General features: G+C 46.0%; 3 protein-coding genes and 2 long non-coding RNA genes across 5 annotated transcripts; all 5 read left to right on the top strand.

Moving 5' to 3' along the window:
* The first annotated feature begins 1,096 nt into the window (after nt 1-1,096).
* LOC132449617 (adhesion G-protein coupled receptor F3-like) lies at nt 1,097-19,479 on the top strand. The gene is made up of 10 exons (XM_060041350.1): nt 1,097-1,135; nt 5,849-5,955; nt 6,548-6,593; nt 7,721-7,858; nt 7,999-8,163; nt 16,096-16,248; nt 17,289-17,456; nt 17,775-17,966; nt 18,075-18,227; nt 18,926-19,479. The coding sequence occupies exons 2-10, from the start codon at nt 5,851-5,853 to the stop codon at nt 19,132-19,134; spliced, it is 1,329 nt and encodes a 442-aa protein (XP_059897333.1). The 5' UTR covers nt 1,097-1,135; nt 5,849-5,850; the 3' UTR covers nt 19,135-19,479.
* LOC132449611 (E3 SUMO-protein ligase ZBED1-like) lies at nt 9,152-11,547 on the top strand. Its single transcript, XM_060041342.1, has 2 exons — nt 9,152-10,354; nt 10,571-11,547. Exons 1-2 carry the CDS (start codon nt 9,264-9,266, stop codon nt 11,226-11,228), a joined length of 1,749 nt encoding a protein of 582 aa, XP_059897325.1. The 5' UTR covers nt 9,152-9,263; the 3' UTR covers nt 11,229-11,547.
* Nucleotides 19,480-21,326: 1,847 nt separating the features above from the next.
* Nucleotides 21,327-22,888, top strand: LOC132449622 (uncharacterized). Its single transcript, XR_009523618.1, has 3 exons — nt 21,327-21,606; nt 22,305-22,472; nt 22,791-22,888. It is a non-coding gene; the product is annotated as an uncharacterized LOC132449622 (long non-coding RNA).
* Nucleotides 22,889-22,966: 78 nt separating this feature from the next.
* Nucleotides 22,967-23,873, top strand: LOC132449623 (uncharacterized). Its single transcript, XR_009523619.1, has 3 exons — nt 22,967-23,159; nt 23,527-23,703; nt 23,800-23,873. It is a non-coding gene; the product is annotated as an uncharacterized LOC132449623 (long non-coding RNA).
* Nucleotides 23,874-24,367: 494 nt separating this feature from the next.
* LOC132450270 (adhesion G protein-coupled receptor F5-like) lies at nt 24,368-25,230 on the top strand. Its single transcript, XM_060042345.1, has 3 exons — nt 24,368-24,729; nt 24,803-24,861; nt 25,077-25,230. The coding sequence occupies exons 1-3, from the start codon at nt 24,592-24,594 to the stop codon at nt 25,228-25,230; spliced, it is 351 nt and encodes a 116-aa protein (XP_059898328.1). The 5' UTR covers nt 24,368-24,591.
* Nucleotides 25,231-26,863: the final 1,633 nt, after the last annotated feature.

The following is a 26,863-nucleotide window of genomic DNA, read 5'->3' as shown; positions in this document are numbered from 1 at the left end:
GACTGTGTGTTCTCATTCATAGACACCGCTGGACTCCAATGTTCAATCAATTACAGCGAGGAATATCCACCATGATGCCTTTAAACGCCTATTTGATTGACTGACATCCGTTCTATGCACAAGTTGACGTTACCCTGAAACAGTTATAAATCATGTTAGCCCCTCTGCTACATGCTCTTTAGCCTCTCTGCTACATGCTCTTTAGCCTCTCTGCTACATGCTCTTTAGCCCCTCTGCTACATGCTCTTTAGCCTCTCTGCTACATGCTCTTTAGCCTCTCTGCTACATGCTCTTTAGCCTCTCTGCTACATGCTCTTTAGCCCCTCTGCTACATGCTCTTTAGTCTCTCTGCTACATGCTCTTTAGCCTCTCTGCTACATGCTCTTTAGCCCCTCTGCTACATGCTCTTTAGCCTCTCTGCTACATGCTCTTTAGCCTCTCTGCTACATGCTCTTTAGCCTCTCTGCTACATGCTCTTTAGCCTCTCTGCTACATGCTCTTTAGCCTCTCTGCTACATGCTCTTTAGCCTCTCTGCTACATGCTCTTTAGCCTCTCTGCTACATGCTCTTTAGCCTCTCTGCTACATGCTCTTTAGCCTCTCTGCTACATGCTCTTTAGCCTCTCTGCTACAAGCAGGGGCGTAGCCACTTGGGGCCCAGGGGGGCCACGGCCACGGCCCCCCTGGGCAGAGGTTGCCCCCCGCTAGTCCTTAACGGGAACGATCCAAAGAAAGCTGAAATATATGCACTATTAGTTTGATCTAACTTTGACTTATCATTCTTATTTAATCCGACGTTATGAATAAATATTGCCCCCCCCCTGGTGGTGTCGTACTACAATCCTTTGTTGGAGTTGGTTTTGGATAAAGGAATCTCCCCAATCGGATGATTGAGATTAGTTCAATAAAACATTAACTCCAGGAAGTGCTGGAAAGGTTTGAATTCCTGCCAGCGAGGGGAATATCCAGGGTCCTGCACACACTGCCGTACCGGCAGCTGAAGGACTGTTCCAGCGCAGGGGAGCAGCTAAACCAGTCCGACAGGTGTGAACCGTATCTCAGGAGGCGTTTCTCTCAGTGGACAGTGTGCCGCCACACACCATCCAGTCCTCCGTGCAGCTTCGAGGAGCCGGTAAGTTATGCTTTGTTCTCCTCGCTGGCGCTCTCCTGTGATGGGAGATCACAGGACTGTTAGTACTGTGTTCCGCTGATTTAAAGTGTGCAGTGTGTTCACTGGTCAGTGGGGGTCGCAGAGAGACCCCCATCCAGGTGTACATCGTCATGACGACGGTGGTAGTGGTCATCTCAGGACAACATGTGACTTATTATAGTTTTGATTTAAGTTAACAAGTAAATAACTTTGAACATTACACAATCATTTGTTAATTATGTGTGGGGCTGTTGTAGAGCCATTTGTTTATTGATTGTTAATGTAGTAGTATTTAATATTTATTCAACACGTAGTAGCTATCAGTGTTGTGCCTGAACGCGTTCATTGAACGATAGTTCATGAACTCGTTCATATTTTCGGCGAACGTGAACTGAACGTACTGTATTACTGCCTGATGAACGTTACTGTGAACTAGGGCTGTCAAAATTGCTCAAAAATGACATTCGAATGTTCGTTTGGAAAAAAATCACGAATTCGAACTATTCGAATATCTGGTTGCCTATTTTACGCAGTTGCCGTCAATATGTCAATAATGCAACAAAACCATGGTTCAAATTAGTGGGATATATATATATATATACGTCTCGTTGAGAGTGCTGGTGGGCGGCGGCTTCCTGCTGGGCATTTCCTTACTTTAAAACGAGGGACATCGCGAACAGACGGAGGCATTCACAAAGCAGTTAGGCGCTTGTACCGCGGGAGTGTTTTTTCACATTCAAATATTATGAGGGACATCGCGAACAGACAGAGGCTCACTCACAAAGCAGATAGGCGCTTGTGTAACCGAGCGTTGGCACTTAGATATTTATATGACAAGAATGACACAAGCGTGGAAGGGAAAATAGTCTCGTTTACTTACATATCAGAAGTCACCCAGTCACAGCGTGAGAGCTGGAATACCTATATCCAAGTACGGAAACCCCGAGGGGATAAAATACATTCGCTCTTCACAATACTAGTCTGTTACGTGTTTTCGAATTCGAATATTATGAGGGACATCGCGAACAGACAGAGGCTCATTCACAAAGCAGATAGAGGCGCTTGTACCGCGGGAGTGTTTTTTCACATTCGAATATTAATTTTCACGTTCAAATTCGCGTTTTTGGATTCATTTCGAACGAATATTCGAACTTCGAATATTCGTTGACAGCCCTACTGTGAACTCGTTCATTCTGGTGTCTGTGAACGGCACGCGCACTCGGTTTAACTTCGTTCAATTGGGGGGTTATTTGTTTATCAAAACGGCGGATGCGCGCGCAGAATGAGAACATTTGTTTGACCGGTTGCCATGGTTATCTCCGTGTGGTTAATTTGCAGTTGCGGTGTTGTCAGCTTACTGTTACATTAAACTGCAATCAGAAAATGCGGTTATATGCTATAGACCTATAGTGTCTGTGGTGTAAAGGCTGGGACGAATTAAAAAATATAAATAATACATTTTATGTTGAAAGTATAGACCGTCCCGATTCCCATTGAAACGAATGGCGCGGTGATTATTCTTCAAAACGAGATCTGTTAAATTGTGAAAAATGAATCAAACTGTAATCAGACAACACGGTTATATTATATGCTATAGACCCTAGAGTGTCTGTGGTATAAAGGCTGAGACGAATTTCGAATTATAAATATGTACAATCCATAACGTTAGCTCTCTGGCTCATAGCTCAGCGGACTAGAATACCTCCTAGGATCATTGCTTGTTGGCCGGAAACGGAAATGGGGGCTGTTTACGTTTGGTTGTAGTCTTTTCGCTCGGTTCTCCGACTCAACAGTAGGGCTAGAACCGAGCGAAAAGACTACAACCAAATTTCAACTACAACCAAACTAGTTTCCTTTCCGCTTCCGGCCAACGAGCAATGAGTCTTCCAACAGAAATCAATGGGATTTACAAAATGCGCTAAATGTACAATAAAACACGATAGAAACTATTTCGCTACGATGCTTGATTCAACCACTCTATTACATCCTAGACAAATCACGAAGTGGGCTCGATGTTCAAAATACCGGAAAAAAATAATAGCTCACACAGCAACATATTGAAAAAAAGAACTATGAACTTTTTTTTGGAACTGTGAACTTAGTTCAAATCTTTGAATTATGAACGTTGAACTGAACTAGTTCATTTTAAAATTTGTGAACTGAACTTTGAACTAGTTCACGTAGAAAGTGAACTATCCCAACACTGGTAGCCATTAACAATTCTCAACTGATTATCGCCATTCAAGTGTGTGTGTGTGTGTGTGTGCGTGTGCGTTTGTGTAAGAGCGAGAGAGAAATTGTGATTATTGTAATTGTTACCGTTTATTTTTTGTACACACACAAAAGTATTGAACTATGCACAAAATTCTGAAAACATGAAGCTCATGTATGAACTAAAAGACTGCAGACTGCTAAATTCTAAGAACAATTCCACTGTTTTCACAGAAGAAATTCTATAGAAATTCTAAATCACATTTTTTGCAAAACTCTGAGCACAAATCTCATCATTTAACAAACTTGGTTCACCTGGAAACACTAGCCTACAAAAGTATCTAAAATGCAACAACTAATTAGCATCTAACTTTAGTTTCAGTAAACGTGTTTAAACGATTGAGAAAAACTGTAATTTGGAAGTAATTAGCAGTTAATAATTGTTATTATAATATGATTGTTATCATGATATAATAAAAGTGTTTGACATCAGTCTGATAGAAGTACCAAGATTAGGAGTTCATATCTAAGCGTCTTTGAGTACCATATAAAGCGCTATATACATTTCATTTATTATTATTATATCCGTGCCTAGCTAGAAGCTTCCAATGTCAGGCACATGTTTACAGGTACGAGGAGAGAGAGAGAGAGAGAGAGAGAGAGAGAGAGAGAGAGAGAGAGAGAGAGAGAGAGAGAGAGAGAGAGAGAATAGCGTAACAAAGAGAGACATAGAGAGACATAGAGTCGGAGAGAGACAGACAGAGAGAGTGATTTGTTCTCTTCTTCATCCCAAACCTCAGACTAGACACGGAGACATTAAACAATGGCAGCTTTCTCCTCACCTGTGACTCGGGCCCTTCACGGTTATCAGTTTCTGTTGTTCTTAATAACTTCAAACCCGCTGTAGATATTTGATGGTAGATGTGTGATGTAAAGCATCACGAGCAGCTGTGCTAGAACAGCATCACGAGAGGCTCCTACTTGACCTCTAACCCCTGCAGAGGCGACGTTTAACTGGACGTACGTGATCGACATCGACGTGAACGGTTCCTCCGGCCTCTCTGCTACATGCTCTTTAGCCTCTCTGCTACATGCTCTTTAGCCTCTCTGCTACATGCTCTTTAGCCTCTCTGCTACAAGCAGGGGCGTAGCCACTTGGGGCCCAGGGGGGCCACGGCCACGGCCACGGCCCCCCTGGGCAGAGGTTGCCCCCCGCTAGTCCTTAACGGGAACGATCCAAAGAAAGCTGAAATATATGCACTATTAGTTTGATCTAACTTTGCGTGTCGCTGCCTTTGACTTGACGTGCGGTGTGTGTGCGTGTGGTGTGTGTATGCGGCGTGTATGTGCGTGCATGCGGCGTATGTATGCCATCGCGCATGTTGTGTGTGTGTTTGAGCTGCAGGCTGCTTGGCACATGCGCACATGACTAGCTTGAGGAACTGGTGCGACAGGCCAGCTATTATAGTAGTACGATTATTATAAGGGACTGGTTCTAATGATGAACTGGTTTATACCAGGGACTGGTTATTGAGAGTAGCTAGTTATTGTTGCCGATACTTTTATTTGTATGTCGTTAGTTAATGTTCGGATCACTCTCAATCCAACTCATGATTGATATGAACATTATGTCTCTCTCTATAGATGATCCACCAGCAGACGCTTCTTGATTCTGTGTTTCCCTTCTTATGGTGAGGGTGTGATCAAGCCTCAGCCAAGAAACCTCCATTAAAGGTCAGAATGGCGATCACCTGCTATGATGACATATGATGACAGAATCACTCATTCATTGATACCATGCTCATAATGGTGTGAATCTGTGTGGAAGAATTTGTGCATGTATGTGTATGAATATGAGTGTGTGAGTGAGTGTGTGAGTGATCGAGTGAGTGTGTGAGTGAGTGAGTGATCGAGTGAGTGTGTGAGTGAGTGAGTGTGTGAGTGATCGAGTGAGTGAGTGATCGAGTGAGTGAGTGAGTGTGTGAGTGATCGAGTGAGTGTGTGAGTGAGTGAGTGTGTGAGTGATCGAGTGAGTGAGTGATCGAGTGAGTGAGTGAGTGTGTGAGTGATCGAGTGAGTGTGTGAGTGAGTGAGTGTGTGAGTGATCGAGTGAGTGAGTGATCGAGTGAGTGAGTGAGTGTGTGAGTGATCGAGTGAGTGTGTGAGTGATCGAGTGAGTGTGTGAGTGATCGAGTGAGTGAGTGAGTGTGTGAGTGATCGAGTGAGTGTGTGAGTGATCGAGTGAGTGAGTGAGTGTGTGAGTGATCGAGTGAGTGTGTGTGCGAGCGTGTGTGTGGCGGGCTGGCTATCCGAATCGTTCCCAATCAGTCTCGGCCAGGTGAGGCTGTCTAAACCACCCATCCTCCACACACACTCCCACAGGTGTATTCTATTGTTTTATGGTTTTATAGAATCATATTACAATATGTTAAATATACAATCAAAATGCTACCAAAGGTATGTTTTTCCTGCATCCCCCCTCTGACAGAGATGGCGACGTTGACCCTGGGGCTGTTGGCATGCAGCCTCCTCCTGCTCTACCTCATCCTGGAGTCTAGGGAGTCCTTTACAGCTTTGGCTGGCTGGAGACCAGAGGTACAAGGGATTATGAGACCAGAGGTACAAGGGATTATGAGACCAGAGATACAAGTGATTATGAGATCAGAGGTACAAGTGAATATGAGATCAGAGGTACAAGTGATTATGAGATCAGAGGTACAAGTGATTATGAGATCAGAGGTACAAGTGATTATGAGACCAGAGGTACAAGTGATTATGAGATCAGAGGTACAAGTGATTATGAGACCAGAGGTACAAGTGATTATGAGATCAGAGGTACAAGTGATTATGAGACCAGAGGTACAAGTGATTATGAGATCAGAGGTACAAGTGATTATGAGACCAGAGGTACAAGTGATTATGAGATCAGAGGTACAAGTGATTATGAGATCAGAGGTACAAGCGATTATGAGATCAGAGAAAGTGTTTATGAAATCAGTTAGTGTTCGTGAGATTAGAGGTAGAGTGTTATTTTTAGAATGTAATATCAGTGGTACAGCATTCATGAGAACCGTGTCCAATTATTAAACTATTGAACTGTCGCCCATTTCATATGTTTGTGTTGAATGTTGTTAGCCAGTTATTACACTGGACTCTCCTCTTTGTGTCTGTGTGTTATGTGCCTCAGGACATTCCTCCGCAGATGTTACGCCAGAAAAGAGCGACACCAGATGGTTGGTCTTCAAACTAAACTATAACAAAAATTAAGTTAGCAATTAAACTGGTTATCGCTACCTGATATGGTCTAGTACAGCCTCTAATGAAGCTGTTCTAGTTCAGCCTCTGATGATGCTGTTCTAGTTCAGCCTCTAATGAGGCTGTTCTAGTTCAGCCTCTAATGACGCTGTTCTAGTTCAGCCTCTAATGATGCTGTTCTAGTTCAGCCTCTAATGATGCTGTTCTAGTTCAGCCTCTGATGATGCTGTTCTAGTTCAGCCTCTAATGACGCTGTTCTAGTTCAGCCTCTAATGAAGCTGTTCTAGTTCAGCCTCTGATGATGCTGTTCTAGTTCAGCCTCTAATGACGCTGTTCTAGTTCAGCCTCTAATGACGCTGTTCTAGTTCAGCCTCTAATGATGCTGTTCTAGTTCAGCCTCTAATGGCGCTGTTCTAGTTCAGCCTCTAATGACGCTGTTCTAGTTCAGCCTCTAATGAGGCTGTTCTACTACAGCCTCTAATGACGCTGTTCTAGTTCAGCCTCTAATGACGCTGTTCTAGTTCAGCCTCTAATGAGGCTGTTCTAGTTCAGCCTCTAATGAGGCTGTTCTAGTTCAGCCTCTAATGAGGCTGTTCTAGTTCAGCCTCTAATGAGGCTGTTCTAGTTCAGCCTCTAATGATGCTGTTCTACTACAGCCTCTAATGACGCTGTTCTAGTTCAGCCTCTAATGACGCTGTTCTAGTTCAGCCTCTAATGACACTGTTCTAGTTCAGCCTCTAATGATGCTGTTCTACTACAGCCTCTAATGAGGCTGTTCTAGTACAGCCTCTAACGATGCTGTTCTACTACAGCCTCTAATGACGCTGTTCTAGTTCAGCCTCTAATGACACTGTTCTAGTTCAGCCTCTAATGACACTGTTCTAGTTCAGCCTCTAATGATGCTGTTCTAGTTCAGCCTCTAATGACGCTGTTCTAGTTCAGCTTCTAATGACGCTGTTCTAGTTCAGCCTCTAATGACGCTGTTCTACTACAGCCTCTAATGAGGCTGTAGTGCGGTCCTGCGGTCCAATACAGCCTCATTAGAGGCTGAACTAGAACAGCATCACGAGAGGCTCCTACTTGACCTGACCTCTAACTCCTGCAGAGGCGACGTTTAACTGGACGTACGTGATCGACATCGAAGTGAACGGTTCCTCCGGCCTCATAGCCGCACTGAACAACATCAGCCTCCCGGTCCAACTCAACAACATTACCCAGATCAGCCAGATTCAGGTCACCACAGGTAGGACCCATGTGAGACCACTGATCACAAGAACAGTACACCAGTATTGACATCATTCTTCATGTCGTTCTCGCTCTTATTGAAAGCCCCTACCTCACCCGGCAGCTGCCATGACAACGCGGTTTGTTTACTGTCCGCAGCATGCGCGCCGGTGGGCGCGGGTGAGCAGTGCCGCTGCCAGGAAGGGTTCGCCTGGCCAATCGAGAGCTGCCTGGCCCACGGCGCCTGTGATGTCATCGCCGAGGGTGTCTGCACCTGCATCAACGGCCGCCCCGCCGACGGGCAGTCCTGTCAACCAATCGAATGTGAGCTTCCCGAAGACTGACAGCAGAGCCAACGCAACGCTCCGGAGACAGCTGAACTTCTCTGGTGCAGACGCCCAGCAGGCGAGGATGCAGGCTCCGTGATCTTTCGCTGCTGTGGTTTCCAGTTGTTTCCATAGCTCTGCAAACTTAAGACAACCAGAGTGTTGAGCTCTTCAGCCTAATCAGCTGCATTTCCATGTCCTGTGCATCCAACCAGTCTGCCAGGGATGTATCCAGTTCATGCCCATCAAAGCTTTCGGGCTTGATCAGGAAAGAGAACATGGGTCTGAACCTCTTAAAGGGCCCATGACATGAAAATCTCACTTTATGAGGTTTTCTAACATAAATATGAGTTCCCCTAGCCTGCCTATGGTCCCCCAGTGGCTAAAACTCGCGTTTGGTGTAAAACGAGCACTAGCTGTTCTGCTTGCCTTTGAAAAAACGGAGGCTCAAGTGCGCTGATTTGGAATGTCTTTATTTATGACGTCATAAAGCATCTAAGCTCCTCCCCTTACTCTGCCTGGCCCGCCCAGAGACGTTGGCCTGCCAATGAGACACGACCGTGCGAGCGCCACATGTGTGTGAGTGAATACACCCACTGTAACGCAAGTGTTTCTTGTCGGTTCTTTGACGTCTCTTGTATTTCCACAACGAGACTGTAGTGGGGGTTATCTGAGCCATGGTTGAGAAGGAATTGGGGGAAAGGAACTTTGGCTTTGACTCGCTGAAGTACATGAACTGCGACATGCCGCCGGTTGCCGCAAGGCACCATCGCCCGGCAGCGGGCAGCCGGCAGCGCGCGGTTCAGTCTACTTCAGATTGATGGGAAAGTGGAAGAACCAGAGACGTTGCAGAACCCGACTAAGTCGTTTGTGATTCATAATATCGTCTGGAGGCGCACACAGCTTTTGGCCGTGATAATATGTATTATATGTAGGGCTGTCAAAATTAACGCGTTAACGCAGGGTGATTAATTTGTGGAATTAACGTATTAATTTCTTTAACGCATTAACGCATGCGCAAAATGACCCGCCCAATATTTCCCGCTCCAGCACTTGCCGCCGCTATTTGCCGCTCTAGAGTTTTGACTGAGACACAAGATGGATACTGAACCGAAAGAAGTTGTTGGCCCTTTGGATGGAAAGTTTGAATTAAAAAAAAACAAAGATGGAACACTTAATAAACAAGCAGTGATTTGCACACTCTGCAAGAAGGAGTTTTCGTTTCACCGAAGCACTTCCAGCCTAAAGTACCATATCAACGCTAAGCATGCGTTTGTCGGCTCTTCAAGTTCTGGGGCAAGACCAGGGGGCTTGGTTCAGACAACGCTCACCGAAGGCCGTGCATTAAGTAAGTCTATTTCTGAGAACTTGACCCAAAAAATTGCCAAATGGATTGCAAAAGACTGTTGGCCGATTAATATTGTCGAGGACAAGGGCCTCGCGGAAGTGTTACAAGTTGCTTCACGCGACGCATTCTACAAGCCACCGTCAAGAGGCACAGTAATGACTAAAATCCACGACCTCTACAAAACGGAAAAGAAAAAGAAAGAAGAGGATTTGGCTGTAGCTGACTATGTCGCCCTGACAGGAGACCACTGGACCTCTGTGAGTAACAACAATTACCTGGGTGTAACTGCACATCATATCACTAAAACATGGGAACTGAAGTCGTTTGCGCTAACTACAATGAAAACAGAAGAGCGTCACTTTGCAGAAGCATGTGCAGAGCAGTTCCTAACAGTAGCACGCAAGTGGGAAATAGAAGGAAAAGTCACAACTATAGGGACCGACAGCGCACGCAATATGATCGCTGCGGCTAGACTTTTGACATTTGAGCACATGCCTTGCATAGCTCACATCCTACAGAGAAGCATCACGGTGAGCCTCTCTGACAGCGGATTTGTGCATGCATTGTCCAAGTCTCGCAAAATTGTGGGCCACTTCAAACACAGTCCGGCAAACACCGCGGAGCTTCAAGCACAACAAGCTGCCCTTGGACAGAAGCAGGAGCCGCTGGTCCAGGACGTTCCAACACGTTGGAATTCGACGGTGGATATGGTCAAGCGTCTGAACCGCAATCAAGCAGCAATAAAAGCAACCCTGGACCAACAGCAGCACAAACTCATTATGCTGACACCACCAGAATGGGACAAGGTGCAAAGACTTGAGACTCTTCTAGAGCCCTGTCGGTAAGTAATCCACATATGAATTATTAATAGGCCTATAGTTTGAAATAAAATGTAATTAATTAAATTGAAATTATATGTTACCTTTTTGTAAACTACCAACTTCTGTTGTAATAACTTAATGATGTGTGTGTGTGTGTGTGTGTGTGTGTGTGTGTGTGTGTGTGTGTGTGTGTGTGTGTGTGTGTGTGTGTGTGTGTGTGTTTCATTCAACTGCAGGTATGTAACTGAGATCCTGGGTGGGGAGGCCTATGTATCCTGCTCTGTTGTACTGCCTGCCCTCTGCCACTTGCGTCGTGTAATGGAGGTCTCTGATGAGGACCCTGCATATGTGGTGCGATTTAAGACGGCATTCAAAGAAGACCTAGCCTCCCGCCAAGAAAAGACCAACAACGCATGGCTCAAGCTTGCAACGGCCCTGGATCCACGCTTTAAAGACTTGAAGACCCTGCCCAAGAGTGAAAGAGAAGAGGTGTGGACCACACTGGGAGGCATGCTGCATGAACAATCACCAAGAAGGTCTCCACAGACTTCTGAAGATGGGCCACCCAAGAAGAAAATGAGCCTGCTCCTACAAATGTGCTCAGATTCTGATTCTGATGAGGAGGTGCAGCCTGGCAGAGACATACACAGGTACAGGGCAGAGCCCTGCATTAGTATGGAGGACTGTCCATTGCAGTGGTGGTCTGCTCATTCAGGAGCCCATGACAAGCTGGCCCTGCTGGCTTGCAAATATCTAGCGACTCCTGCATCCACAGTTCCATGTGAAAGACTCTTCTCGGTGGCAGGCCACATCGTGCAAAAGAAACGGTCAGCCTTACTTTCAGAAAATGTCAACCAGTTAGTTTGCCTCAGCAACTGGCTAAAAGAAGAATAGCCAAGAGAGACACATTTTATTGTACGAAGGTGTGGTAGTTTGTTAATTTAAAAAAGGGAAAATGTTCAACCAATGTTTAACCATTCTAAACTTAGCAATGGCTAAGATGCCCATAACGTTTGGGATGACTGTTATCTTTAAGTTCGATTAAAAAAATAAAAATAAAAATGTTATATGCTCATAGGCATTGCAAAGAGACTGGCACAAAACAAAAATTGAAATATGGTGTGGTATGTTTAAGTTCGATTTTATTTTTCATTATTAATAACACCATCATCTGGATTCTTTCATGAATAAAAGAACATGCTAAATGCCTATATATCCACCTTCTGTCATTTATCTTTCCGTTCCTACAACAATATACAGAGAAATTCAGAAATTCCGGGCATATTTATGAATGGTAATTAATCGTGATTAATCGTGATTAATCCACAGCTACCCTGTGATTAATCAGATTAAAAATTTTAATCTTTTGACAGCCCTAATTATATGATATAGATATCTATGTATTATATGATATTATTTAGATACAGAGCACCAGGACTGTAACGCAAGTGTTGTACACTTCCTTGTTATTTGGATAACCGTTCTGCTTTTGGTGTTATGGCGCATAACACGTCGGACTCTCGTCTCTGGTATTTCTACAACGAGACTCGTAGTGGGGGTTATCTCAGCCAAGGTTGAGAAGGAATTGGGGGGAAGGAACTTTGGCTTTGACTCCCTCAAGAACATGAACCACGACTTGGAGGAGAAAGGGATTGTTGGCGGCGAATGTCTCCAGCTTGAGACCCGCTGAGGGACCACCGCCGGAGGCGGAGGTGCCTAAGCGCTGCCCGGCAACAATCCCTCTCTCCTTCTTGTCGCGGTTCAGTCTACTTCACATTGATGTGGACGTGGAAGAACCAGGAACGTCGGAGAACCCAACGCGGTCATTTGAGATTCATAATATCGGCTCACACAGCTTTTGGCCGTGATAATATATATTATATGATATAGATATCTATGTAGGCTATATGATAATATTTAGATATAGAGCTCCAGGACTCCCGTGTGTTCTAGAATATTTACAGAACACGGCTAAAGGCTGTGTGCGCCCACCCTCCTCCTTGACCCGCTCCTCCTCACTTGCATTATAGTTATATCCACTGCTACGCTGATGATACCCAACTATACATCAGCACCAAACCCTCAACTCAGTTTCCAGCGGCCCCACTCATCAACTGTCTGCAAGACCTAAAAATCTGGATGACCTCTAATCTACTCAAATTGAACAGCAATAAAACAGAGCTCATGGTCGTGGCCCCCCAAGTCACTGCTCAGGAAGGTTGGGGATCTTCTGCTGGAAGTGGATGGCTGCCCTATCACCCCATCCCCCGTAGTCCGCAACCTGGGTGTCATCCTTGACCCCACCCTGTCATTTCAGCCTCATATCAACAACACCACAAAATCTGCATTCTTCCATCTGAGAAACATCGCAAGACTCCGACCCTCACTCTCAGACTCAGTCACTGAAACACTCATCCACTGCTTCATCTCCACCCGTCTGGACTATTGTAATTCCATCCTCACAGGTCTCCCCTCCAAAACCTTGGACCGACTGCAATATGTTCAGAACTCAGCTGCCAGGGTTTTAACTGGCACTAAGCCCTGGCAGCACATCACTCCCATCCTGATGCAGCTCCACTGGTTACCTGTTAAGTCCCGGATCAAGTTTAAAATCCTCCTACTCACCTACAAGTCCCTGCATGCTCTGGCCCCCCGTTACCTCTCTGACCTCCTCCATCCCTACACCCCCCTGCGGTCCCTCAGGTCCTCTGCTAAGGACCAGCTGGAAACCCCCCGCACCAGACTCAAGACCTTTGGGGACAGGGCCTTCTGCGCCTCTGCCCCCACTCTGTGGAATCTGCTCCCCCTCCATATCCGCTGTGCCACTTCAGTGGAGTCCTTCAAAAAGCTCCTGAAGGCACACCTCTTCTTAGAGGCCTATGGCCTTTAACCTGCCCCCCCCCCCCCCCCTGTGTACACCTCTTGTAAAGCGACCTTGGGCACCTTGAAAGGCGCTATATAAATTGAATTTATTATTATTATTATTATTATAGCTACAGAAGCCAAAACAGCGTATTTGGGGGAAGCTCAATGTGCGACTGGCTTGGAGTGGCTGTAACTCTGCACCACGGCTGAATTTCGGGAACGTCTTTGAATACTGTGTTAGTTGCCCACTAATACCTATATTAAAGAATACATAAAATAGCATGTCATGGGACCTTTAAAGTCCCCAAATCTTGTTGTGAACTCCGATTCAAGCTCGCGCATATAAGCACATATTTCAGCGTTGCTGATGTTGCGCTGGGAGGACAGCTCTCTTAAGTGGCGGAAGTAGCGGAAAGTGGATATAGCAATATCACATGAAAATACTGCTAACAAAAGCCGTCCATGTGTCGCACATGTCCAAAACAGTTGGCCCTGCACCTTGCAGTCGGAGATGGAGCTCGTTGAGTCCCGTTATATCCGTCAGAAACATGAGTTTCACCACCCACTGCTCGTCCTCCAGCTGTGGACAGAAAGGCCGTGATGCATCGAAGCAGCCGTCAAACCGCTCGGAAACCTTTCCGCAGCTTAGCCACCTCACGGCTGAGTGGAGAGCGAGATCGCTGTATGCGCTGTCCATCTCCTCGAGCAGGGACTGGAACTGTCTGTGCGTCAGTGCAGATCGCTTCACTATAAAGTTGATCACCTTCACCACAGCAGCCATCACCTCATTGAGATCCGAAATGGAAATTTTTTCACGCTGTTTTTTTTTGCCAGTGTGCCAATAATTATGCTGCCGCTGCGTGCCAGTGGTGCCAGCGGCCTAGGGTTGCCGACCCCTGGAATGGAGACTGGAATAAATAAACCAATGTATGAAACCAAAGTAACCCATGCGTCTCTAACTAAGAATGTCTCTCCAAACACAATAAGAGCTGAGGTCTTGAGGAAGTGCCAGGGGTTAATCATTGGCTTCTAGAAAGAGAGAGGGCGCGTTCAGCCAAGGCCTCTAGGAATGTAAACAGAGGACTCAATGTATTGTGCTTGTCCTTTTACAATGGGGATCACTTACGCCCTAAAATGAGATCTGATCGTTTACTGCCTCATCTAATCCGGTTCAGATCACCTACCTCCTCGTTCCAATGTGCTAGCTCCTGGTTCATATTTCCTGAATCCTATTTCCATCTCCTTCCTCCTGGTTTCTGTCTCCTCCCTCTTGGTTCCCGTCTACTTCCTCCTGGTTCCCGTCTCCTTCCTCCTGGTTCCTGTCTCCTCCCTCCTGGTTTCTGTCTCCTTCCTCCTGGTTCCCGTCTCCTTCCTCCTGGTTCCTGTCTCCTTCCTCCTGGTTCCTGTCTCCTTCCTCCTGGTTCCTGTCTCCTTCCCCCTGGTTCCTGTCTCCTACCCCCTGGTTCCTGTCTCCTACCCCCTGGTTCCTGTCTCCTCCCTCCTAGTTCCTGTCTCCTTCCTCCTGGTTCCTGTCTCCTTCCTCCTGGTTCCTCCCTCCTGGTTCCTGTCACCTTCCCCCTGGTTCCTCCCTCCTGGTTCCTGTCTCCTCCCTCCTGGTTCCTGTCTCCTTCCTCATGGTTCCTGTCCCCTCCCTCCTGGTTCCTGTCTCCTTCCTCCTGGTTCCTGTCTCCTTCCCCCTGGTTCCTATCTCCTTCCCCCTGGTTCCTGTCTCCTTCCCCCTGGTTCCTGTCTCCTTCCTCCTGGTTCCTGTCTCCTTCCTCCTGGTCCCTGTCCCCTGGTTCCTGTCTCCTTCCCCCTGGTTCCTGTCTCCTTCCTCCTGGTTCCTGTCTCCTTCCTCCTGGTTCCTGTCCCCTTCCTCCTGGTCCCTGTCCCCTGGTTCCTGTCCCCTGGTTCCTGTCTCCTTCCCCCTGGTTCCTGTCTCCTTCCTCCTGGTCCCTGTCCCCTGGTTCCTGTCTCCTTCCTCCTGGTTCCTCCCTCCTGGTTCCTGTCTCCTCCCTCCTGGTTCCTGGTTCCTCCCTCCTGGTTCCTGTCTCCTTCCTCCTGGTTCCTGTCTCCTTCCTCCTGGTTCCTGTCTCCTGGTTCCTGTCTCCTCCCTCCTGGTTTACTGGTTCCTCCCTCCTGGTTCCTGTCTCCTTCCTCCTGGTTCCTGTCTCCTTCCCCCTGGTTCCTGTCCCCTCCCTCCTGGTTCCTGTCTCCTTCCTCCTGGTTCCTGTCTCCTCCCCCCTGGTTCCTGTCTCCTTCCCCCTGGTTCCTGTCTCCTTCCTCCTGGTTCCTGTCCCCTGGTTCCTGTCTCCTTCCCCCTGGTTCCTGTCTCCTTCCTCCTGGTTCCTGTCCCCTGGTTCCTGTCTCCTTCCTCCTGGTTCCTGTCTCCTTCCTCCTGGTTCCGTACGCTGAGGGTGATGGTCCATCGTACGGGGCGTAGGAGGGTGTGGCCGAGGACACAGAACCCGTTCTAATGGTGCGTTTGAGTATTCTCTGCAAACCGACTCGGATCTCGGATCTGACGCCACGCCCACACTTCAAGCGTTTTATTATTTCGCTCGGTCGTTGGAGGAAAACATGGACAAAAAATAGGCCATAGGCAGAGATACGGACGCAGTAAGGTATTGCAGTAATACGAGTGATTTAAATTGCCATTTAAACCACCAAAGCGGCCCAAGCACAATGAAAACAGTTCATGCTTCATGTCACACTGGGCGCAGCCATCTTGAATTCTGTCTCGGAATTTTGCTTGGTCACCACTGAGTTCAACCGAGATGGCGAGTTTGCTGTCCGAGGGAAATGGGCATGTTCGTGCATGTCGCTAGGCAACGTCCTCGGACCTCCGAGACGGATAGATAATAAAACGCAGCATAAGTGTGTGTTGTGGCTGCAGCACTGCAGGCGGAGGTGGTGCTGGAGGTGGTGGTGGAGCTCCACCTCATAGACCTGGCCACCCTGGAGACTCTCCGCGCCCGGCTGGAGAACAGCAGCTTCCCTCTGGCCCTCAGTCCTGCTGTCGAGATCACGGACATCAACATCACCACAGGTACCTCCACCCTCCCCCAGGGGCCAGGCCTCCACCCTCCCCCCAGGGCCAGGCCTCCACCCTCCCCCCAGGGGCCAGGCCTCCGCCCTCCCCCCAGGGGCCAGGCCTCCACCCTCCCCCGAGGGGCCAGGCCTCCACCCTCCCCCAGGGGCCAGGCCTCCACCCTCCCCCCAGGGCCCAGGCCTCCACCCTCCCCCCAGGGGCCAGGCCTCCACCCTCCCCCCAGGGGCCAGGCCTCCACCCTCCCCCCTGTGACCCGGCCCACAACGTCCCCTAGGTTGAGTTACTGAGACTGAGCGGTTGAGTTACTGAGACTGAGTGGTTGAGTTACTGAGACTGAGTGGTTGAGTTACTGAGACTGAGCGGTTGAGTTACTGAGACTGAGCGGTTGAGTTACTGAGACTGAGCGGTTGAGTTACTGAGACTGAGCGGTTGAGTTACTGAGACTGAGCGGTTGAGTTACTGAGACTGAGCGGTTGAGTTACTGAGACTGAGCGGTTGAGTTACTGAGACTGAGCGGTTGAGTTACTGAGACTGAGCGGTTGAGTTACTGAGACTGAGCGGTTGAGTTACTGAGACTGAGCGGTTGAGTTACTGAGACTGAGCGGTTGAGTTACTGAGACTGAGCGGTTGAGTTACTGAGACTGAGCGGTTGAGTTACTGAGACTGAGCGGTTGAGTTACTGAGACTGAGCGGTTGAGTTACTGAGACTGAGCGGTTGAGTTAATGAGACTGAGCGGTTGAGTTACTGAGACTGAGCGTTTGAGTTACTGAGACTGAGCGGTTGAGTTACTGAGACTGAGCGGTTGAGTTACTGAGACTGAGCGGTTGAGTTACTGAGACTGAGCGGTTGAGTTACTGAGACTGAGCAGTTGAGTTACTGAGACTGAGTGGTTGAGTTACTGACTCTGTGTCTTGTGACTGAGTTAAGAGGGAACTGTTAATATTTTAAGCAAAATGTTTTCACTTGATTGCCAGATGTTACAATTACATAACGGCTTCCCAACATAAATGGAGATATTGTGTTTTTCTGACCTCAGTTTGCTCTCCATTCGGGGCTGGGTTCCAATGCACATGTGAGGATCCGTATCGCTGGCCATGTGACAAGTGTCTTCTGCATGGGTCATGTGACAACATCACTGATGAGACGTGTGGATGCATCAATGCCCTTCCCCCTGATGAAGAATACTGCCAGCTCTCCCAACTCAGTACGTCCTCATATCTGGTCACAGTTGACATAAAACTGTGGATACAGCCAAGAATCTGAAGCTGTGACACTCTACAAGGCCACAATTCTCCTGAGTCCTTAATGTAAGAGTATTGACCCATACTGGGATTGATCAAACAATAGACATGGTTAAATCACTAACTTTAGAGACTCCCTCCCATTTATAGAAGTCATTATTTAAGAAGCACTTTATAGTGTGTTGTGATGATTTGCTTCCTAATGTCAGCAAGTTATGAGGTGAATAACTTTGTGTTAAACGTTTAAGTAAACTATGAACTTGACTTTTGTCTCCAAACAGTCAATACAACTTGTCCTATCACGACTTCTGCACCTCCGTCCACAACTTCTGCACCTCCATCAACCACTTCTCCACCTCCATCAACCACTTCTCCACCTCCATCTACCACTTCTCCACCTCCATCAACCACTTCTCCACCTCCATCAACCACTTCTCCAAATCCATCCACCACTTCTCAAACTCCATCAACAAGTAGGGCTTTGAAAAGAGTTGGCTTCCTGGCAAACATCAAATACACCCGTTCTAACCTAATGTATTTGAAATGGATACTTTCCCATGATGCACCTGTTCTCACTGCAGGTCCTCCAGTGGTCTATGAGTACCTGACTACTATCGAGCTGCAAACCACAAATGTTACAGTGATAGAGGAACTGAGGATTATCCTGGATAACATCAGCTACCCCTTCCCCATCGACAGCAACATACTGATCTCTGAGGTCAACATCACCACAGGTGAACACAAAGTTCTGCCAATGTTGTGTTATCGCTCTTTGCAGATGACTGGGTCACAGGCTTGAAGTATCCTGTATTTGCTTGTCCATCATGTTTGACGATGTGTTATGACTGTATTGAACAGTTTCTGCTGGATGTGGCTGAGATCTTTTGTGACTGTTGTGACCAAAAATGCACGATTTAAAGGCAGCTCTTCTGAAGAAGATGCTGCTTAATTTGTGGTTTTTTTTCTATGTTTTTAGCCCTAAAGTTGTGGGAATCAGGAACATATGCATAAACAATTGAGATGGATTAATGGATATAATCTCATTAAAGCTACAGACAAGTCTTTCAGTAAGAATGAAACATTTTTAAAAAGTATATCACTTGAAATATAAGTGCCATATTCCTAGACTCCATAAACAAGCAAGGGAGAGGGTAAATATTCATCACCTTAAATATGTAGAAGTGCGATGATTGGTCAAACTGGCAGGAAAGTTCAACAATTGGTAAAATTTGCTCAAATGTTGCATCGAATGGACATTATGAGAAGCTACCACTGATCCACATACATTGGTCAATTCTCTCTGAATTTTCAAAATTACCAATTCTTGGAAAGTCTGATCCCACCTTTCTATCACAAATGTTAATCGTCATCCACAAAGTGTATCATTTGGACCAAGTTTTCCGTAACATTGTTTGTGTTTATCTGTCCTCAGTTTGCTCTCCATTCGGGGCTGGGTTCCAATGCACATGTGAGGATCCGTATCGCTGGCCATGTGACAAGTGTCTTCTGCATGGGTCATGTGACAACATCACTGATGAGGCGTGTGGATGCATCAATGCCCTTCCCCCTGATGAAGAATACTGCCAGCTCTCCCAACTCAGTACGTCCTCATGTCTGGTCACAGTTGACATAAAGCTATAGACACAGCCAAGAATCTGAAGCTGTGACACTGTACAAGGCCTCAATTCTCCTGAGTCCTTAATGTAAGAGTATTGACCCATACTGGGATTGATCAAACAATAGACATGGTTAAATCACTAACTTTAAAGACTCCCTCCCATTTATGGAAGTCATTATTTAAGAAGCACTTTATAGTGTGTTGTGATGATTTGCTTCCTAATGTCAGCAAGTTATGAGGTGAATAACTTTGTGTTAAACGTTTAAGTAAACTATGAACTTGACTTTTGTCTCCAAACAGTCAATACAACTTGTCCTATCACGACTTCTGCACCTCCGTTCACCACTTCTACACCTCCATCTACCACTTCTACACCTCCGTCCACCACTTCTCCACCTCCATCAACCACTTCTCCACCTCCATCAACCACTTCTCCACCTCCATCAACCACTTCTCCACCTCCATCAACCACTTCTCCACCTCCATCAACCACTTCTCCACCTCCATCAACCACTTCTCCACCTCCATCTACCACTTCTCCACCTCCATCAACCACTTCTCTAAATCCATCCACCACTTCTCAAACTCCATCAACAAGTAGGGCTTTGAAAAGAGTTGGCTTCCTGGCAAACATCAAATAAACCTGTTCTAACCTAATGTATTTGAAATGGATACTTTCCCATGATGCACCTGTTCTCACTGCAGGTCCTCCAGTGGTCTATGAGTACCTGACTACTATCGAGCTGCAAACCACAAATGTTACAGTGATGGAGGAACTGAGGATTATCCTGGATAACATCAGCTACCCCTTCCCCATCGACAGCAACATACTGATCTCTGAGGTCAACATCACCACAGGTGAACACAAAGTTCTGCCAATGTTGTGTTATCGCTCTTTGCAGATGACTGGGTCACAGGTTTGAAGTATCCTGTATTTGCTTGTCCATCATGTTTGACGATGTGTTATGACTGTATTGAACAGTTTCTGCTGGATGTGGCTGAGATCTTTTGTGACTGTTGTGACCAAAAATGCACGATTTAAAGGCAGCTCTTCTGAAGAAGATGCTGCTTAATTTGTGGGTTTTTTTCTATGTTTTTAGCCCTAAAGTTTTGGGAATCAGGAATATATGCATAAACATTTGAGATGGATTAATGGATATAATCTCATTCAAGCTATAGACAAGTCTTTCAGTAAGAATGAAACATTTTTAAAAAGTGTATCACTTGAAATATAAGTGCCATATTCCTCGACTCCATAAACAAGCAAGGGAGAGGGTAAATATTCATCACCTTAAATATGTAGAAGTGCGATGATTGGTCAAACTGGCAGGAAAGTTCAACAATTGGTCAAATTTGCTCAAATGTTGCATCGAATGGACATTATGAGAAGCTACCACCGATCCACATACATTGGTCAATTCTCTCTGAATTTTCAAAATGACCAATTCTTGGAAAGTCTGATCCCACCTTTCTATCACAAATGTTAACCATCATCCACAAAGTGTATCATTTGGACCAAGTTTTCAGTAACATTGTTTGTGTTTTTCTTTCCTCAGTTTGCTCTCCATTCGGGGCTGGGTTCCAATGCACATGTGAGGATCCGTATCGCTGGCCATGTGACAAGTGTCTTCTGCATGGGTCATGTGACAACATCACTGATGAGACGTGTGGATGCATCAATGCCCTTCCCCCTGATGAAGAATACTGCCAGCTCTCCCAACTCAGTACGTTCTCATGTCTGGTCACAGTTGACATAAAGCTATAGACACAGCCAAGAATCTGAAGCTGTGACACTGTACAAGGCCTCAATTCTCCTGAGTCCTTAATGTAAGAGTATTGACCCATACTGGGATTGATCAAACAATAGACATGGTTAAATCACTAACGTTAAAGACTCCCTCCCATTTATGGAAGTCATTATTTAAGAAGCACTTCATAGTGTGTTGTGATGATTTGCTTCCTAATGTCAGCAAGTTATGAGGTGAATAACTTTGTGTTAAACGTTTAAGTAAACTATGAACTTGACTTTTGTCTCCAAACAGTCAATACAACTTGTCCTATCACGACTTCTGCACCTCCGTTCACCACTTCTACACCTCCGTCCACCACTTCTCCACCTCCATCAACCACTTCTCCACCTCCATCAACCACTTCTCCACCTCCATCAACCACTTCTCCACCTCCATCTACCACTTCTCCACCTCCATCAATCACTTCTCCACCTCCATCAACAAGTAGGGCTTTGAAAAGAGTTGGCTTCCTGGCAAACATCAAATACACCCGTTCTAACCTAATGTATTTGAAATGGATACTTTCCCATGATGCACCTGTTCTCACTGCAGGTCCTCCAGTGGTCTATGAGTACCTGACTACTATCGAGCTGCAAACCACAAATGTTACAGTGATAGAGGAACTGAGGATTATCCTGGATAACATCAGCTACCCCTTCCCCATCGACAGCAACATACTGATCTCTGAGGTCAACATCACCACAGGTGAACACAAAGTTCTGCCAATGTTGTGTTATCGCTCTATGCAGATGACTGGGTCACAGGTTTGAAGTATCCTGTATTTGCTTGTCCATCATGTTTGACGATGTGTTATGACTGTATTGAACCGTTTCTGCTGGATGTGGCTGAGATCTTTTGTGACTGTTGTGACCAAAAATGCACGATTTAAAGGCAGCTCTTCTGAAGAAGATGCTGCTTAATTTGTGGTTTTTTTTCTATGTTTTTAGCCCTAAAGTTTTGGGAATCAGGAATATATGCATAAACATTTGAGATGGATTAATGGATATAATCTCATTCAAGCTATAGACAAGTCTTTCAGTAAGAATGAAACATTTTTAAAAAGTGTATCACTTGAAATATAAGTGCCATATTCCTCGACTCCATAAACAAGCAAGGGAGAGGGTAAATATTCATCACCTTAAATATGTAGAAGTGCGATGATTGGTCAAACTGGCAGGAAAGTTCAACAATTGGTCAAATTTGCTCAAATGTTGCATCGAATGGACATTATGAGAAGCTACCACTGATCCACATACATTGGTCAATTCTCTCTGAATTTTCAAAATGACCAATTCTTGGAAAGTCTGATCCCACCTTTCTATCACAAATGTTAACCGTCATCCACAAAGTGTATCATTTGGACCAAGTTTTCAGTAACATTGTTTGTGTTTTTCTTTCCTCAGTTTGCTCTCCATTCGGGGCTGGGTTCCAATGCACATGTGAGGATCCGTATCGCTGGCCATGTGACAAGTGTCTTCTGCATGGGTCATGTGACAACATCACTGATGAGACGTGTGGATGCATCAATGCCCTTCCCCCTGATGAAGAATACTGCCAGCTCTCCCAACTCAGTACGTTCTCATGTCTGGTCACAGTTGACATAAAGCTATAGACACAGCCAAGAATCTGAAGCTGTGACACTGTACAAGGCCTCAATTCTCCTGAGTCCTTAATGTAAGAGTATGGACCCATACTGGGATTGATCAAACAATAGACATGGTTAAATCGCTAACTCTAAGGACTCCCTCCAATTTTTAGAAGTCATTATTTTAGAAGAACTTTATAATGTGTTATGGTGATTTGCTTCTTAATGTCAGCAGGTTATGAGGTGAATAGCTTTGTGTTCAACGTTTATTCAAACTATGAACTTGACTTTTGTCTCCAAACAGTCAATACAACTTGTCCTATCACGACTTCTGCACCTCCGTCCACAACTTCTACACCTCCATCAACCACTTCTCCACCTCCATCAACCACTTCTCCACCTCCATCAACAAGTAGGGCTTTGAAAAGAGTTGGCTTCCTGGCAAACATCAAGTACACCCGTTCTAACCTAATGTATTTGAAATGGATACTTTCCCATGATGCACCTGTTCTCACTGCAGGTCCTCCAGTGGTCTATGAGTACCTGACTACTATCGAGCTGCAAACCACAAATGTTACAGTGATAGAGGAACTGAGGATTATCCTGGATAACATCAGCTACCCCTTCCCCATCGACAGCAACATACTGATCTCGGAGGTCAACATCACCACAGGTGAACACAAAGTTCTGCCAATGTTGTGTTATCGCATCACAGGTTTCAAGTATCATGTATTTGCTTGTTGCTTTGCATGTAAGTGCCATATTCCTAAACTCCATAAACATGCAAGTGAATATGTAAATAGACGTGAAATTGAGCATGGAGAAGTGAAATGTTCGGAAAAATCCATGAGAAAGTTAGACAATTTGTCAAATTTGCTAAAACGTTGCTTTGAATAGATATATATGGAAGCTCCAGCTGAACGACATAGTTTGGTTAATATTTCGTTTTGAATAACTGTACATTCCAGGATAGACTGACTGTTTTCCATCACAAAATGTATCCCTTTGAATATGAAAACTCAGTGTTTTTCTTTCCTCAGTTTGCTCTCCATTCGGGGCTGGGTTCCAATGCACATGTGAGGATCCGTATCGCTGGCCATGTGACAAGTGTCTTCTGCATGGGTCATGTGACAACATCACTGATGAGACGTGTGGATGCATCAATGCCCTTCCTCCTGATGAAGAATACTGCCAGCTCTCCCAACAAATCCCACTCAGTACGTTCTAATAGCTCAACAATTCCCCTCCCAACAATTCAAACTGCATTCTTTACTAAAAACAATTACTTATTATTTTCACTTTTTCCCAAACAGATCGCACTTTTTGTCCTTTACCCCCCTCTTCTCCACCCTCCTCCACCCCCTCTCCTCCACCCTCCTCCACCCCCTCTCCTCCACCCTCCTCCACCCCCTCTCCTCCACCCACCTCCACCCCCTCTCCTCCACCCTCCTCCACCCCCTCTCCTCCACCCTCCTCCACCCCCTCTCCTCCACCCTCCTCCACCCCCTCTCCTCCACCCACCTCCACCCCCTCTCCTCCACCCTCCTCCACCCCCTCTCCTCCACCCTCCTCCACCCCCTCTCCTCCACCCTCCTCCACCACCTCTCCTCCAACCACCACCACCCCCTCTCCTCCACCCACCTCCACCACCTCTCCTCCACCCTCCTCCACCCCCTCTCCTCCAACCACCACCACCCCCTCTCCTCCACCCTCCTCCACCCCCTCTCCTCCACCCACCACCACCCCCTCTCCTCCACCCTCCTCCACCCCCTCTCCTCCACCCTCCTCCACCCCCTCTCCTCCACCCACCTCCACCCCCTCTCCTCCACCCTCCTCCACCCCCTCTCCTCCACCAGGTAAGACTGAGAAGGTGGTTAACTCAAACCCAAACCGGATGCACGACTACCTTTGTAGTGTGACAATCTGGAGGAAACATTTCATTATTAATTACTAAAGTATCACAAGCTCAGATTCACACACGAGGCATTGGTTAAACGGTTGTCGTAGCAACAGAAAGATGTTGTAGATGAGCCAAAGTAGGTCAAAGATGATGATGGAGGACGGAGGATGTGATAGATGACGATCACTGCAATCATGTGAAGGATATGATGCGTGTTCTCTTGTGCCTTTCAGATGAGATCGAGGTGGTCATGTTATTGACCCTAGACCTGACCTTCACTCCAGAACTGAGTATTCCAACGAGCAGCCAGTTCATAGCCCTGAGAGGAAGAGTACAGCCAGTGGTGGGTCTATGTTCGGCCACATTCTGTTCTGTAGACGTGACAGACCTGAACTCACAGTCTGCTTCTCTCACAGCTGGAGGCAAACTATCGATCGCTCACAGGATTCAGGTCGATTAATGTGCGAGGATTCAGGTACCATGTTATTATATGACGCATACCAACCATATCAATACCATTTTCATATGTGTTATATCATATTAAACTATTATATATATATATATATATATATATATATATATATATATATATATATATATATATATATATATATATTCAGATCGTAGATTACATCCTACATGATGGAGCTGGATGCTAACGGGATGCTAACGGACTGTTCTGTTTGCCAGCGCGGGAAGTGTCGTCGTCGACTTCACCATCGGGACGACCACGGTGGTTGATGGGGAGCTGAAGGCCGCCAACGACAACCTGGAGCAGAGCTTTGAGCCCATCGCCGCGGTGCTGGGCATCTTCAGACTCTTCACCAGTCAGTCAAAGATATAATGGAGACTCATACTCATATGATACTGATACTCATATTATAGATACTGATACTCATATGATACTGATACTCATATTATAGATACTGATACTCATATGATACTGATACTCATATTATAGATACTGATACTCATATGATACTGATACTCATATTATATACTTATACTCATATGATACTTATACTCATATGATACTTATACTCATAGGATCCTTATACTGCTATATTTATACTCCTATATTTATAATCATATGATACTTATACTCCTATGATAAATACTTATACTCCTATGATACTTATACTCATATGATATTTATTATCCTATGATACATACTTATACTCATATGGTAGATACTTATACTTCTATGATAGATACTTATAGTATAAGTATATGTCAGATGAGTACAAATGTCATATGAGTTTAATACTATATGATTGATACATATACTCATATGATAGAAACTTATACTCATATGATACTGATACTCATGATAATTACACTCATTTGATAGATACTTATGCTCATATGATAGATACTTAAACTCATTTGATAGATACTTATACTATTATGAGATACTTAAACTCATTTGATAGATACTTATACTCATATGATAGATACTTATACTCATGAGATACTTAAACTCATTTGATAGATACTTATACTCATATGATAGATACTTATACTCGTATGATAGATACTTATACTCGTATGATAGATACTTGTACTCGTATGATAGATACTTGTACTCGTATGATAGATACTTGTACTCGTATGATAGATACTTATACTCATATGATAGATACTTGTACTCGTATGATAGATACTTATACTCGTATGATAGATACTTGTACTCGTATGATAGATACTTGTACTCGTATGATAGATACTTGTACTCGTATGATAGATACATGTACTCGTATGATAGATACTTATACTCGTATGATAGATGCCCCTGCACATAATCCTGTGATATTCATGTTTGTGAACGCCTCCACTCTGCCCTCCCCTGACAGGCCCTGACCCCATCACCTTCCCCAGCCCGGTGTACACGGGCCAGGCCCGGACACTGACCTGTGGACCCCCGCCTCCCCAGGCGGGCATCGCGGGGGTGACCGGCGTCTCCTGGACTTTGGGCACCAATCCCGTCCAGAACCGAGGCCGCTTCCAGATAACCAGTAGCGCCACAGGCTCCAGGCTGACCATCAGCAACCTGGTCCCCTCGGACAGGGGTGAGTCCCCGGGCCCCCAGCGCTCACCTCCACGCCGTCAGCATCGCCCATGTGTTGAGTGGTCACGTCCGCCTCTGTGCCTCTTGTCATTGGTTGGTCTCAGGTGCATTCACCTGCACGCTGGTGAGCGGTGCTCTGAGGTTCATCCAGCGTGGGCGCTTCACCACGACGACCCTCCTGGCAGCTCCCGTCCTCCTGGTCAACAGAGAGAGCAACGCCGCCTGTAGGGGCGGCATCAATACAGAGATGTATACGTGGAGATGCTGTGTCCAGCCGCCCTACAGGGCCCAGTGGGTCGGTGTGACACCAGGTAAGCACCACCCTACAGTCACAGCTCCAAGGACATCCCAGTTAATGTGGTGAGTGCTGCAAGCAGCGCTCAACTATTTTGGGGCCCTACTCCTTCCA

This window comes from Gadus macrocephalus, chromosome 21 (genome assembly GCF_031168955.1).
Source record: "Gadus macrocephalus chromosome 21, ASM3116895v1".
NCBI classification, from domain to species: Eukaryota; Metazoa; Chordata; class Actinopteri; order Gadiformes; family Gadidae; genus Gadus; species Gadus macrocephalus.
This window is presented reverse-complemented; position numbering and strand designations above follow the sequence as displayed.

Bases quoted from the DNA above. Each gene is read 5' to 3' on its own strand.
- LOC132449617 (XM_060041350.1), top strand. From the start codon at position 5,851: ATGGCGACGTTGACCCTGGGGCTGTTGGCATGCAGCCTCCTCCTGCTC. The intron at 17,457-17,774 runs GTACGTCCTCAT...GTCTCCAAACAG, and splicing joins CTGCCAGCTCTCCCAACTCA to TCAATACAACTTGTCCTATC. The intron at 18,228-18,925 runs GTGAACACAAAG...ATCTGTCCTCAG, and splicing joins TGAGGTCAACATCACCACAG to TTTGCTCTCCATTCGGGGCT.
- LOC132450270 (XM_060042345.1), top strand. From the start codon at position 24,592: ATGATGCGTGTTCTCTTGTGCCTTTCAGATGAGATCGAGGTGGTCATG. The intron at 24,730-24,802 runs GTGGGTCTATGT...CTTCTCTCACAG, and splicing joins GAGGAAGAGTACAGCCAGTG to CTGGAGGCAAACTATCGATC. The intron at 24,862-25,076 runs GTACCATGTTAT...TCTGTTTGCCAG, and splicing joins ATTAATGTGCGAGGATTCAG to CGCGGGAAGTGTCGTCGTCG.
- LOC132449611 (XM_060041342.1), top strand. From the start codon at position 9,264: ATGGATACTGAACCGAAAGAAGTTGTTGGCCCTTTGGATGGAAAGTTT. The intron at 10,355-10,570 runs GTAAGTAATCCA...ATTCAACTGCAG, and splicing joins ACTCTTCTAGAGCCCTGTCG to GTATGTAACTGAGATCCTGG.